The 16,080-nt window shown below is 35.7% G+C and overlaps 1 protein-coding gene across 1 annotated transcript in view; it reads left to right on the top strand.

Moving 5' to 3' along the window:
• Nucleotides 1-15,399, top strand: part of ACER3 (alkaline ceramidase 3) — a 73,174-nt gene extending 57,775 nt beyond the window's left edge. Inside the window, exons 7-11 of the mRNA XM_004683227.2 lie at nt 4,685-4,743; nt 7,442-7,543; nt 9,534-9,638; nt 14,379-14,424; nt 14,904-15,399. Coding sequence (XP_004683284.1) covers nt 4,685-4,743; nt 7,442-7,543; nt 9,534-9,638; nt 14,379-14,424; nt 14,904-14,957 — 366 coding nt within the window. The 3' untranslated portion in view covers nt 14,958-15,399. The remainder of the gene's footprint in view (nt 1-4,684; nt 4,744-7,441; nt 7,544-9,533; nt 9,639-14,378; nt 14,425-14,903) is intronic.
• The last annotated feature ends 681 nt before the right edge of the window (nt 15,400-16,080 follow it).

The following is a 16,080-nucleotide window of genomic DNA, read 5'->3' on the forward strand; positions in this document are numbered from 1 at the left end:
TGTTGTTTTTTTTTTAAGCATAAAAGCTGCTATTCAGATTTTAATACATTGATTAAATTATTAAAAAATGTGAAAAGTAAATAATGTAAAATTTAGGTCTAGCACTATTTTACTTAAACAAACCAGAATTCAGTTATCAACTTTAAAGAATGCCCAAAGCTAAATAAAGTGAAGTGCTTGGGTAATAAAAAGATGAATTTCTAAAGGAAGATTTTAGGAAGGCTTCACACAGGAAATATTTGAGCAAGGTTTATTTAACCATAGAAATATTTCTCCCAACAAAGCAGTACCATTCAATATGCAGGAAATCCTGTGCTAAAATATAATATACTGTAAAGCATTAAAATAGCAAGGAAGATGGAGCCAAATTGTGAAGAACTGGATGTCTTGTTAAAGTCTGGATCTTAGGTCTTTGACAGAAGCATGCTATTAGGGATTGTTTTTAAAAAGATTTATTTATTTATGCATACAGAGCTGGGGTACAGGCCAGAGGTGCAGGGGCAGTGAGAGGGTTTACCAAAGACAGAGTGGGAAGCAGAACAGGCAGATAGACCAAGTACACTGCTGAAGGGAGCAGCAGGGGAGACAGGAGAGGTCTGCTGCACCATGTGGGTCGCCTCCCTGGCAGGGGATTGAATCTGTGCTGAAGCAGCTGCTCAAAATGCTGCACTTTAATCCATTGCACCACCAGTCCCTGTTAGGGAATTCTGACAGTATTATGTGGGATGCATTAGAAGGTTTGTAGTCGGATAGAATTTGGATTTTAAACCAGTTCTGAATATCTACAAAAACTATGTCTTTACCAATAGATCACATCACCTATGAGATGTGAAATTGTTTTAAAGTAGTCTGCATTTAGTTTAAGAGTATATCAGCATAACTATGTTCTAATTATAGAACCTTTTAGCCTGATATGAGGGTAACTTTTACTGACTTCCAAAATAAAATGCCTCTTATATCCGTCTTTGATTATAATTACAGAAATATGAAATAAGTCACCTAATATAGTCCCTTCATTTTACAATTGGAAATCCAAGACTAAGGTAAATGAAGTGACTTGTTTGAGGCTATACAATAAGACAATAGTTGAATGGTAGAAGAATGTATATTCTCCCAACTGTAGCTCATGGCTTTTTCTGTTAGTTTCTTCGCTCTGTTTGGGCAATTGACTATCATTAATATAATGAGTAAGTCCATTGCAAACTCCAATGCTTAAATCCATTACCTATTCCAAAATAATTTCCTACTCGCTGGGGCTTTATCCACAAATCCCTACCTGTCCCACTTTGACCATAGGTGAGCAAAGTCACGTTCTCTTAGAATGAGAGCTCTACTTGAGCTGTCTGTGAGGATTTGAATATGAAGCTAATAACTTTTCTAGTGGGTTAGTGTGGAATTGTTTATTTTCAAATATTTTTATTTTTAAAGAATATCAAACTTCATATTTGCAATACAAATAAATTTTCCTAGCCAATGTGGAAATCTCTGTGGAGTATGTTGTCAACATATTGGAGCATTTTGGAGAATGATTGCTTAGGATAGTGTCTATAAGTCTTCTTCACTGTGAAGTAACTCCATAATTAAGAACTTTGTAGTAATGTACTTTGAGACTTAATAAAATACTCAGTTGTTAAACTTGCGATATATTTATTTTCATCTATGAATTCATATATTACTTTTTTTTCCCAAAAGATGATGATTTGTCACTTATTTTGGTGTACAAATTATCTCAGATTTAACCAATAGAGCTAGTTCTTTGTGTTCTTTTGATATGCTCCCATCAATCTTTGAGTATTCCTTTTGGCACAAGAAGATATTCCAGGCTCATCCAAACCTTAGGCTTAGAGTCATCCATTTCTCCATGGAACCCAGCCTGTTACCTTTCAGAGGAGAATGAAATTTAAAAATCAGGTTTAAATGCTAGATATCTTACTGTATATGTCTCTGCTCCACTAAACTGAATTCATTGAGGTCAGGATAGTGTATCTTTTTATCTTTGAATGATAAATACCTAGTCCAATGACTGTCACTCACTTGTTCAATAAGTATTTGGTAGAAAATGAACTGGTCAGTTATTTGGATCTCCTCTCCATGTTTTTGGCTTAATCCATGGTCTCAGGCAGAAGGAATGAGACATGTTAATAAAAAACAAAACAAAACAAAACAATATTCAGACATGGTTGATCTTATATCTTATTGAAAAGCAAATAAATAAAAGTGAAGTTACTCACTTGTATTTTTATTAAATAACAAAAAACTAAAAATAAACTATAGATTATTAGAATTAGAAAAGATTTTTAAAAGTAAATTCACATGATATAAAAACTATATTCAAGGCCCTCCCTGGTGGCACAACAGGTTAAAACACAGCACTGTGTAAGCTATTTAAGGCTCTGCAGCAAGAGTTTGATTCTAGCCAGGAAGCACACCCACATGGCACACCCACCCAGACCTCTCCTGACCTGCCCGCTGCTCCCCTCAACAGTGTATTTCAGTCTGCTTGTTCTGCTCCCCACTCTGGTGAATCCTCACACACACACACACACACACACACACACCCCTCCACCTCTGGCCTGTACCCCAGTTCTGTATGTATAAATAAATAAATAAATCTTTAATAGAAAAAAACAGTATTCAGACATGGTTGATCTTATTTATATCTTACAGCAGTAAACAAAATGAAATTTTTGTAATACCACTTATGATAAACTGAATAAAATTTATTATAAACAGCCAGCAATAAATTTAAAATAAACATCTAAAGTTTACATATAGAAGAGGTTATATCACATATAAAGATATTAGGGATGATCTAAATAAATGAATAGCTATTCCATCATTATAAGTCACACAGCAGTAATCATTTAAGAATTTGTTTCACCATAGACACCATAAAGAAAGTGAAAACATGTTATAGAAAAGTAGTCATATATATTGACTGGAGGATAATTAGTATAACCACTATGGAAAACAATTCAATTCTCTTGATAAATTTGATATACATATATATATTCTCCAACCCAGCAATTGCATTTTTAGTTACATACCCTCGAAAAACTTGTATAAATGTGAACAAGCATGTACAAGTAATGGCTGAAAATAACTAAAAAATGTGCATTAGTGCAACAGTGGGAAATAAATTGTATTTTTAGTCACTAGAATTTTCACTAGATATACTACATAATTAAATCCTAAAAAATAAAACAAAAACAAAATATATACAATATTATTTACAATAAATTATTTTTTTAATTACTGTTTCAGGAGTGAGTTTTTGAGAGATTCATTTAAGTTACTGACTATGTAAAGAAAGAAAAATATTTTTTGAAAAAGTCAGGAAAGTGTTTCCTCTAAGGAGAAATGGAGATAGTTGAGCTGGGAAGAGACATTTGCAAAATAAAACTTAGTTTTATTTTGGTTTGCAACACTTCTGGGTTGTTAACAAGGATTTATTTCTTGAATATACTTTCCCAGCTATTGCTTTCATAAATTTTTGTCAAACTGTGCATTTATATACTGTGCTTTTTTTTTTTTAAGATTGATTCATTTATGCATACAGAACTGGGGTACAGGCCAGAGGTGCAGAGGCAGTTAGAAGATTTGCCATAGCTAGTGTGGGGAGCAGAACAGGCAGATTGACGAAGTACACTGCTGAGGGGAGCAGCAGACAAGACATGAGAGGTCTGCTGTGCCATGTGGGTCACCTTCGGGGTGGGGATCAAACTGGCACCGAAGCAGCCAGGCTTTAAGTGCTGCACTTTAACCTGCTGCACCAACAAGGAGGGTTCTATACTATGCATTCTTAGGTTTTATATTTCATATTTTTTAGAAATAATACCTCTCAGTGCTCAGATAGAAGAGAAAGGTTAGTTGATGGAGCCAAGTCTAGAAAAAGTAGAATAAAAATCACAGGGTAATGGATTAACATTAGTCATGGGAAAGTCAGCACTTCTCTGGAGACTGGGAATTGGAGAAAGAATGCAGGGAGCATATTCCTATGAAGACTGAAACATTTAGGAGAGTTTAGGTTTATATTGTTACAAAATGGCAAATAGAACCATGCTTTGAACATGTAGCTGAAGAGAAGGTAAGGATATGGGTAGTATAAGACAAAATTACGTCATTCTTTCAGGTTAAAGCAGGTATTTAAAGTTATAGGTAACCATTTACAATTAAAAGTGGAGCCTCCCTGGTGGTGCAGGGATTAAACACAGCACTATCAAGCTATTATTGCCAGCCACTTCAGCAAGAGTTTGATCTCCAGCCTGCTGGGGAGCTGACCCACATGGCACATCAGGCCTCACCTGCTATTTCCCCCAGCAGTGTATTTCAGTAGATCTTCCTGTTCTGCTCCCCACTCTGTCTCTGGTGAGTCCTCTCACACACACACCTCTGGCCTATACTGTATGCATAAATAAATCTTTTTTAAAAAACAAAAGTATAAGTGACAGAGAACTACTGATACTGGTTATTCACAAGCAGGCTCTTAAATTTTCCTCAAGGGCAAGCATGACTCTTAATTCCATAATTATACATTTTAAAAATTTCTGTTCTTTAAAATATAAATAGAAGATAATAAATGTTTGCATTTAAGACTTTTTGTAGACAAAAATAGTTTGTAGACAAAACTACTTTGCCATAGTCATCATAATTATGCTGACTTCATTTTTCCTTTCTTGTTCAGGTTATGTATGGAATGTTGGTCTTCACATTAGTACTTCGATCTATTTATATTGTTACATGGTAAGTAGTTTAGATCATCAAGACTATGATTAGAGTACTTTTAAGTGGTAAATCTGTAGTCTGAATTGAAATAACACATAAAAGCCAACTCTAGCAGGGATATTGATAGAAAACTGTAAGTCAACATTTATTATGACAGGTTATAAGTTACCTTAAGCAACTTGTTAATACACATCAGTGAAAACAAGAGTTCCAAGTAAATTTTGAGGAAAAGTTACATACAGTGGTGTTCTTTTGATTATTTATAAGGTTAATGCCATTATATTAAAGGCCGTGAAAAATCCTATAGTTAAAATTGTTTTGTTTCTCACTTGACTAGGAAACCCCTTTAACATATACTTCACAAGGATAACTATTAATGCCACAAAGAATCATTGTTCCAGAAAGATCATTTGGGAAATACACACAATCTTTACAGAGTTTATAAAGATTAAATAAACAGGACCTAGTTGAACAGTAGCTACTCAGTAAATAAACAATATTTTGGGGAAGATCTTCCTAATGCCTTGAATGATAAACCTGACAATTGGGAAAAATGAATGTGTCTGCTATTAAAGATACAGAAATTTGTTGCTATTCAATTTCTTGGTTAAAAAAAGGAATTTTATGAATATACTCAACATTTAAAATCTAGAAGAAAGCAGAAGTATCTTGAATTGTTCTAACCTTTCCTACCTATAATTCTAGAATTATTATCCATTCTGTTGTGTACTCCCCAAATATGGATCTACCATTTGATCCAGCAACCCCACTCCTTAGTGTTAATCCAGAGAATACAGAAACACTAATTTGAAGGACTATATGCTATATGCTATGTTCATTGTAGCATATTTACAGTAGCCAAGTTATGGAACAGTTTAACTGCACAACAACAAATGAGTGGATTAAGAAGAAATGGCATTATTTCCACAATGGACTCAGCTGTAAAACCTGAGAGGCTGAAATCTTACCATTTATAGCAACATGTATGAAACTGGAGGGAATTGTGCTAAGCAAAGTAAATCAGAAGGAGAAAGGCAAATACTGGATAGATTTCATTTGTATGTGGAATATACAAATGAATACACAGAGACAGAGAAATAAAGCAAAGGAGCAGACTAAACTAAACTAAAGTAAACCCTAGAAATTTGACTATAGAATTGGGGGTTCCCTAGCAAAGAGAGAAGGGAGTCCACTGTGCTGTTAGGAAGGATTATGGGTGCATTGGTATTTGGTGTGGTATCATAAATCAGAAGATGTATGAACCTGTACCCCTAAATCATATACATATTATAAACCAATGATACCTCAATTTAAAATATATATATATAAACAGCAAGTCAGATTTTGAGAAATATTCATAAAATAAAAGTCCAACAAAAGATTTATATTCAGAATACATAAATGACTTAAAACTCAACAATAAGACCACCAGCAGGTTTTTTAATGAGTAGAGATTTAGCATATACTTTGTCAAATAAGATGTGGATGACAAGCAATGAAAAGATGTGCAATAACATTAATCATTAGGGAAACATAAATTTAAGAGTACAGTGAGATACCACTATATACCTAAACTAGAACAGTTAAAATGAAAATTACTGATGTCCTGCCAAGTGTAGGTAAGGATATAGAATAAATACTTATATGCTGCTGGTGGGAGTATAAAATAATACAGTACTTAGCAGAATAGTTTAGCAGTATCTTAAAAGGTTTAACATTCAGGGCCACACATTCCAACCGTTCCTCTCTTAACTTCTTAACCAAAAGAAATGAAAGAATATGCCCACACTTACTTATGAATATTTATAGCTACTTTATTGATAGTAACCAAAAACTGGAAACAACACAAATGCCCACCAACATTTGGGCAGATAAACAAATTGTGGTCTGTCTATCCGGTAGAGAGGAGGTGTGGCAAGGTGGCAGCCAAGTGCAGGCACCAGACTCACCTCCTCCAGATCCTCACAAGTACACTGCCATAGAACAGGTAGCCACAAAACATACTCTGAGTGTCCATACAATAGAGTACTCACAATAAAACAACATGGATGAATTTCAGGGTAACTATGCCAAATCAAAGCCATACAGTAAAGATATATACTATATCACTCCATTCATATAATCTGAAAAGTGCTAAGCTTTGGAGGTGATGGATTTATTGTCATGATTATGGTATTGATCGTATGTACACTTCAAATATATGTAGTTTAATATAACTCAGTTGTACCTCATGAAATTGTAAAAACATAAAATGGTGTTATTATTTTGGATAGCTCACCCAAGCTTCACTTTCTTCATCAGGGTTTATTGGAAGATTTTTATCAAATTGTATGACATATTGTATTGTGTGTGTGTGTGTGTGTGTGTGTGTGTGTGTGTGTGTGTAAACATATATGGGGTGGGGAGGATTCACTACAGTGCCTGTCACAGAGCAGGGTGATTCAGTCGATGTTAATTCTCTTCCACCCCCACCCTCCCTCTTCCATAAGACTAATAGTTATTGTGAAATTTCATATTACCATCATGATACATTTAGTAAAATATTAGTGCACATTCAGTTAGCATCCAATGTAGTAGACAACATTTAATGGATAGTTTTTTTTTTTTCCATTTTGCTTTTAATTCTAAGGAAAACCTTTTCTTCTCATGAAATCAGTGACTCCAGGCTCTGATTATGATGTGAGTTGACAAAATTTTATTTTGTTTTTCCCCACAGGGTTTATCCTTGGCTTAGAGGATTAGGTTACACATCCTTAGGTATATTTTTATTAGGATTTTTATTTTGGAACATAGATAACATCTTTTGTGATTCACTGAGGTAAGATATATTTTCAATTGAAAAATATTTTTGGAAGCAATGTATTAAGCACAGAATTTCATAAGCATGTAGAATTATTAGTGCTCTGAAATGAATTTTTGCTGTGGTTGAAATTAAGATATGCACAACACAAATTCTGGGAATATTTCCTTGAGTTACCTAAAAAGTTGGACTAAGAACATTTTATAACATCTGTATGGGTATATGTATGTGTCAGAAGTATACAGTGTTAATCAAGCATTGACTTTGAAGTCTGCTTAATCTGCTTTACTAGATTAAGAATGATTTGTAATAAGCATATAAAATACTTATATATAATTTTAAACTTTAAAAGGCTTAATGTTATTTTCTAAGTGTTTTAAATATTTCCCTTTACAGTCTTGTCAACAGTTATGTGTTGACTGGAGTTTGAATCTAGATTTAGTTTTCTGAACTCTAATCTGTTACTAAGACACTGTCTTCCTGGGCTTCTATTTCCATAGAATGAATAAGTTAAATAGGTTAAACTAGGTAATTCTTTCCACCCAAAATTTCATGACCTAACAGTTTTGAGGAAACAGAGAACAAAGAAATATATTGGAAAAGCAGAGAGAGGCAATCAGCAAAAATCAGAATGTGGCAAATCTACACATAATATGAATGACCTGGTCCTCTTCAAAAACAAATGTGAGGACTGTAAGAGGAGGGAAGAGGAAGAAGACTATAATGGCTATAAAAGAGTTGAGACATATCAATCAAACTCAGTATGTTCACTGATTTTTATCCTATTTCAAACAAAACAACTGTAAAAAACAAGTTTCTGAGGTGAATGGAACTTGATCAGTAATTAAATATTAGATGTATTAAATGATTAGTAATAGTTTAGGTTTGGAAGTGGCATGGTTGTTTTTACAAGGTTTCAGTCTTTTAGAGATATTTTACTAGAACATGTAGAGTTCAAAATAATATGAGAGTGGAGAAACGTAAAAGAATATAGATGATACAAGAGTAGCCTCCATTATAATTTTTGAAGCAGCATTATGTATACATTATTATTTTCTCTTCTCATTTGAAGTTTTCAAGAATAAAAGCTTAGATAGATAAATGTAGACATTAAATGTATTTGTCAAGTAATACACCTTGCTTAGAGCTAAGTGAATGATTATAAATCCTTAAGACTCTTCAGAACCCCCACTGATACTTTTATTACACTGCTGTCTAAGAAAGTAAGTTCTAAGCATAATAATAGAGCTCACAATAGCTACTCAAAATAGTAGCTAGGGAAATAATAAAAATCATGTGGTGGTTCATATTGATTTACCCCCTCTAATAAGTAAGAATATTAATATGCTGTACACTTAATCAAAAGATCTAAAATTTGAGACACAACTAAGTGATTTGGGCTACTCAGTGTCTCAGAATTTTAGGTTCCTAATCTGGCAAAGTTGATAAAACCTACCTCAAAGATTTACTCTGAAGTGAAATAATAGATACCAAAGGACTTTATACTATGTAGTATTTTTCAAAGATAATCCTTGTGTGTAGGGCACAGGAAAAGCACAGTGTATCTAGTTTTCTTGAGTGTACAGCTGAGTTGACCAGTTTTCCCCAAAATGCTGTGAAAGTCAGTACCTTTGTTAATAAGATAGTACCTAAAGGATTCCTGGGATCAGTAGGTCACCTGAAAAAAAAATAACACTTTTAATTTATGTTAGGACTCTTCAAAGCTTTTAATATGTTAATTACAATTTTTCAAATTGTAAACTATTTTTCAAATTGTATTATTTTTCAAATAGTAAACCATTCCCTACATTTATTTTGGAAACAGAGACATTTCTTCATGGAACTTAATGCTAAGAATACTATTCTTTGAAATGTACTTTGGTAAGCAATATGGCAAACTTAACGAATATTAAAGTGTTTTGAGAATAATGTTTCAAAATACTTATGATTTTATTGCTAAATAGGTAAAAAAAAATTAACATGGTGATTTTTCCCTCTCATCACATAGGAACTTTCGAAAGAAGGTGCCACCTATCATAGGTGTTACCACACAATTTCATGCATGGTGGCATATTTTAACTGGCCTTGGTTCTTATCTTCACATACTTTTCAGGTAGGCAATAGAGACTTAACTAGCCTGTTGGAGGTTTTGTTTTACTCTTCAAATAGGATGGTATAAATATAAAATATCAGAGATGTAATCAAGAACTTATATTTCAGTTTTGCCTTCTGCCTCTGGGTAATAACCTGAAACAAGTCCTTTTCCCTTTCTGAAACTTTGTTTTCTCATCTTTAATGTGATACAGTTATACTACCTGACTTCTAATACTTGATCTACATTTTAAGGAGATCATTCATCTCCTTTTTTAGTGCAAATGGAATATGAACATTTTCATTTTTATTGATCAGAATACCTTTTTTTTTTTAGATTTATTTATTTATTCATACAGAACTGGGGTACAGGCCAGAGATGCGGAGGGTGAGAGGATTCACCAGGACAGAGTGGGGAGCAGAACAGGCAGATCGATGAAGTATACTGCTAAGGGGAGCAGCGGGCAGTCCAGGAGAGGTCTGCCATGCCATGTGGATCTCCTCCGGGGCAGGCGGGGATCGAACCCATGCAAAAGTGGCTTACGCCTCTTAGTGCAGTGCTTTAACCCACTGCGCCACCAGGGAGGGCCAGGATACCTTTTTAAAGAACAAATTTGGAAGGGTGCGGGTAGGGGAAAGCTGCCAGATCCCCTGAGTAGGAGAAGGTATCACTCTCTGAAGTCCCCAGCTTAATTTGGCTCTTTACCTGAAATAAAATGACTGTCACTTTTCTTCCCTTGCTCCACTAATAGATTCTTTTGGAGGTCAGCCACTTATAGCAAAAATGGAATCAGAACTCCTCTCTCTGTTCATTCTGTGTTCCTTCTGACAGTTGTTGAGGTGTCAGCCGCTGTGATGACAGGTTAAGTTCCTCTCTGCCTATTAAGAAACATGAATAGGAGCTATTCTCAGATTCTCCAGGCTTCTTTGGACTTTTTCAGTACCCTTCCCTCCTGCCAGACTGCTTATACAAATACTTCCACCTGAAGACCTTTTCCCCTTGTCCAGAAAATAAATGACCTCAATGGTTATGTGCCCCATCAGGGCCTCTACCACATGTCTCCTCCGTCAGCCACCTCACACCAGAAAAATAAAACAAACATCATCCTATTCAAATACCTTCCACATCACTCTTTTCCCCCCTAGCCAGGGCTTACTTATTTTTCTTCAAACTACTTATAATCAGTTCTATATTTACTTGCTTACCTCCTAGTTAGACAAGTTCCTTGAGACAAGAACTTCATCTCTTCCACTACTATCCCAAATACTTAAAACAATGTCTGTCATGAAAGAAAAGGAAAAATATCAGATGGTTTCACTCATAACAGGAGTATAACAGACCAGACAAGAAAATAATAATAATGAACATCTATATACCAGAGACATTTTATGGGGTGGAGTGGGGAATGGGATCAGAAACAGTTGGAGGGAAATGCACTGGACTATAATGATGGCACATGGGTGATTGGGTGATGGGAAGCCCAAAGGGATTGCAACTGAGATGGAAAAATGCACAAAAATATGTAAAAATAAACTATTATAAAATTTTTTTTAAACTAAGGTATTTGATCCACTAATGTTAATAAAGATTCATTATTTCATCAAAAAGAAATGCCTGTCACATAGCAACTACTCAGTAAATATTGTTAAATGACTTAATGAATGAAGTTGTACCTGTTAATCTCTTAACCAGGAGGTCAGGCAATATTTAATCTTAAATTATTCTTAAGAATTGAGAAAGCTGAAACATGTAGAGAAAGGGGGAAAATTTTTTTCCTTTAAACAAATGGGAAAATTTACTCAAGTGAAATTTTTAGAAAACCTATCTAGAGAATATAGACTATAACAAGCATAATTTCACCTCCTCTTAAGTATTTATTGTAAGACTATATATGACCAAATCAGGTCTTTAGTCACCATCCAGAAAGCCAAGCTCTGAAACACAAAATAAGTCTTTTCACAAGAATTTATTATATGCAAGGCAACCACCAAGGGAGTCTGCCAGGCTGATACTCTAAAAGAAACCAGGTCCCCAAATGTCAGGTTCCCAAATGCTGATTATAGAGATGGGTGAGGTTGGGATATGTGAGGATTATGAGTGGTAGATTACAGCCCCAGGTCAAGGAGCACAGGGTTATATAGACTTTGTGAGTTAAAATTTTTATCTTCTTTAGTACAGTGAATTCCTTTCGGGGTTAATAACTGATAAATACTAGTGGATGTTTGCCCAAGTGTTATCAACCTCAGAGGGCACAGAGAATTTTGTTAGAGACTTCTTACAATCAGTTCTCAAGGCTTCCTGGAAAGCAGTTAGAAAATATATCACATCAGGGGAATGAGGAAGAAATGAGAACAAATGGTGTTTAGTATCTAATTCTTAGTTCTACTTTTCTAACAAAAAGTTTAAGCTACACGTTGAGGGATAGAGGAGTAAGAAAAGAAGCATTGCATTCATATTCAGGATAATTAATCACAAAAGAATTCTTTAACCTTTTTAACTGTATTTATTTTACTTTTTTTTGCATTCCTTCCTGCATTGATTATTTGTATTCTCAGTCATGACATTAGTTATATCTAAAGGGGGAAAAAAGATTAGACAAAGAGCTTGGGGAAATTGACAAATGATAGAAAAGAGGAAGAAATATAAGGAGAACCCAGGAGCTGACACTTTGCACCTTAACACTGCCTAAGAAATCCTAAGGTCATTACTACATTGCAGTACAATACAGTACATTAATTTCCAATACAGTAGTGGATTTCTATAAATAATCAAAAAAGAAAATAGTCACTATATTTGAAAAGGCTAGAGCTTCTCACTTCCCTCTTCCCTCTTTCCATCTTCCTTTTTCTTTTTCTTTCTCTTTTGTCTGGAAACTCTTTGAGGAAGCAGGGAAGTGAGCAAGGAAGCAAGGAAACTCTTCAAGGAGCAGAGAGTGTAATATTCAATCTCCAGAGAAAGAGAATATGGAATGAGGAAAGTGGGTCAGTGGTAGCAGTATATTTAGTTTCAAAGAGATTTTGGTGGGGAGGGAAGGGCTGCAATTTGGACTAAAGAAGGAGGGAGACTGTGGGAGGAGGGGGCATTGGAGAGAACCTACTGGAAGACCTCTTCAGAATTAACTGGATGAAGCACAAAGAAAGTCACTCTATACTCCATCCCCAACTGAAATTGGGAGAGAGGAATGTTTCCCAGAAGACATGACCGTAAGTGAAGATCTCCCTCACACAGACTTGCGGCCTACCTACCTGAGTGAAGTGGGGAAACCTCCTGGTGTGAACTCAGTGAGGGGTTGTCCTAAACCTGTGGTATCTCCAAAGTACCTGGTAAAAGCAAGTATCAAAACTTTCTGAGGACGTCTTCATCAGCTTTCAAAGAATCCTCAAAAGTAATTTTTAAGAGGAGTAAGCAGTGCAGTCAAAAATAACCAAGAATGCAAGGAAATAAGACACCATGACCAAGAACTCAGCAGAAAGAGACCTACAAAGATAATCAGATCCTAGAGTTATCAGATTATGAAGTTATTGAATGCTTAAATAAATAAGTCAAACCTGAAAATAACTTCAAGGGAAAAGAATATTTTTCAACCAAGTTTGAAAAAACACCAAATAGAACCATTTCATTTAGAAATGAAAGATATAATAGCCAGAATACAAAATTTACTATACAGGATTAATAAAGATTAGACTTAATTAAGAAAGAATTGCGTTGTGCAGGTTCACCAGTGACAGAGTGGGGAGCAGAACAGGCAGGTCCACTGAAATACACTGCTGAGGAAAACAGCAGGCAAGACAGGAGAGGTCTGCTGCACCATGTGGGTCACCTCTCTGGCTGGAAATTGAATTCATGCTACAATAGCTGGAGATAGCTTGATAGTGCTGAGACTTAACCCCTTGAGCCACCAGGGAGGCCCATAAAGAAATTATTTAAATGCAACAGAGATTAAAAAAGAGAGAGAGAGGCCCTCCCTGGTGGCGCAGTGGGTTAAAGCACAGCACTAAGAAACTAGAGCCACTTCCGCATGAGTTCAATTCCTGCCTGCCTGGGAGGAGATCCACATGGCATGGCAGACCTCTCCTGACCCGCCCACTGCTCCCCTCAGCAGTGTACTTCCTTGATCTGCCTGTTCTGCACCTCACTGTGTCTCTGGTGAATCCTCTCACCCTCTGCATCTCTGGCCTGTACCCCAGTTCTTTATGAATAAATAAATAAATCTTTAAAAAAAAAAAAAGAAAAGTTAGGGAAAATGGAAGATAAAGTAAGGGAGTCTCATATATGTGATTGGAGTTCCATAAGAAAAGTAGAGGAGAAAAGAAAGGAGGAGAAGGGAGAGAGGAGACAAGACAGGTAGAGTAGGGAGAGGAGGAGAGGGAAGCTGTGTTATGAAATTAGGTAAGTTAATGCATTTTCAACTTGCAGTGAGTTTATCCAGACAGCCCCATCATAAATAGAAGAAAATCTGTACCTTAATGCTTACTACCTTGTGTATTCAAAGATGAAACTGGCTGTCATGCTATGAGTCATACCAAGCATAAGTAGAATGTTCCCCACTAAACTGTAAACATCCTGAAGTAACAGTCTGAGAACTGATCATTTCTCTGTTTTTCCTAGTATCTTGCCAAGTGGTTTACAAAGAATAAATGTTAAAAAAAAACTTGCTAAATGAACAAAGAATGTATACACAGAGGTTAAATTTGTCAGTAAGCCAATTTCAATGAATTAAAAGCTGGTCTGATCCATCTTCCGCCTTTGCCTTTCTTTCAGTTTGTACACAAGAACACTTTACCTGAGATACAGACCAAAAGTGAAGGTAAGTCTACTTTGTATGATGTATGTGTGTGCATCTGTGTGTATATTTGGGCAGGATGTATTGGGAGGAAAGGAGGAAGGTTGAAGAAAAGATGGTGTGGAGAGATAATAGAGTACAGATTTTGGAACTGAATGCTCTTGAATCCTCAGAAGTCTTCCACTTCTATGCTATGACCTTGGACAAGTCTCCCTAAGCCTTAGTTTCTTCAACAGTAAAATGGAGCTATTAACGGCTACAATGAAGAGTTGTTTTAAGGACCTGGAGTTATAAATGCCCAGCTCCATGCTTAACAAAGCAAATGTTTAATATATTTAAATAAATAAAAAAGGGTTTCTGAAATCTAGTGCAAGTCTGGGTATTCACTAGCAGAAACGCCAAGGACTGCAGTCATAGCACATGGGTTTCTTTTCATTCTTTCTCAGCAGTGGCATGAACTAATTTTATCTTCACTTATTTTGTCTTAACTTGTTTCGAAACAGTTTCTCTTTGGAATCTGGCCAGTGATTCTGTTTGAGCCACTCAGGAAACACTAATGAATTATTGCAACAAGAGAAAAAGAGCACCTACCATAGACCTGGCCAAATGAATGAGGAAATCCTTGAAGATCTACACATTCAAATATATTATGGTCACCAGAGCAAACGAGTCGTGCTTCTGACTGATGCTGCCAACCACACAGAATGAGGAGTGCAGCTTGTTGGGGGTTTAGCGTGTGTGTTTATCTCATTTGTCCTCTTCACCTTCACCCTAAGATGATTCAAAAGAAACAGACATATGTGTATGTATATACTCAAATATTGGAAAAATTGGGCTTTTCTTAACGAGTTAACAATTATGCAGGTCATCAGAAATTAACCATTTTCTCTTGTTGACAAGGATTGCATGTGAATTATACTATTGTTAATATTTGATTAAATGTGAAAGCTGCTAAGAACTGGCAAAACCGCATATCCAGATGGCCAGCTGTGAGCCACACTTTTCTGTGTCAGTGTTGATTTACATTTTTGTCTCACTAACCTCCTAGATGGTTTCCCAGACGAAAAAGTGCTATCTATGGGATTCTAGTTGTTTTTTCACTGTCTGCTTCTGTACCAGTAGGAGTGTGATAGCCAGAATCCAGAGAGCCACTTGGTCTATACCTGCTACATCCAGGATTTGCAGTGGGCCTTGGGGTGTCTGAGTGTAACCGTAGGCGGTCAGAGTCGGCAGGTCACCTGGTAGCCTCTCTGAAGGCCCACAAGGACCCCTGTACAATGTCACACCTCCAGCCAGTTAAAGGTGATTACTCTGTCTCTTGATCTCTGCAGATCTTTAATTTGTCACTTTTTATGACTAGCAAATATGATTGGTGGTCTAACCTACCCATATTCCATCCTATTAGTATAATTTAATTATAAATTAAAGGTGGTTTTACTGACTTTTTAAAAGATGCAGTATTTTCTAGTTTTCAGAGAGACCACGAATGGTTATGCTCAGGGAAATGTGCTGAGTTAACTAGAGCTATAATGATCAAATTTATAAAAAGTGTACTAGAATACCTTCTCCTTCGTTTTTGAAAGAAAATAGATGGAAGAGTTGAGAATAGCTCTAACTTACTTGAACTTGTAACAGAACTCCCCAAAATTAAGTGCTTAAGAAATGGCAGCAAAAATTTTG

Source organism: Condylura cristata, unplaced genomic scaffold (genome assembly GCF_000260355.1).
Source record: "Condylura cristata isolate star-nosed mole 26May11 unplaced genomic scaffold, ConCri1.0 scaffold00015, whole genome shotgun sequence".
Classification (NCBI taxonomy): domain Eukaryota; kingdom Metazoa; phylum Chordata; class Mammalia; order Eulipotyphla; family Talpidae; genus Condylura; species Condylura cristata.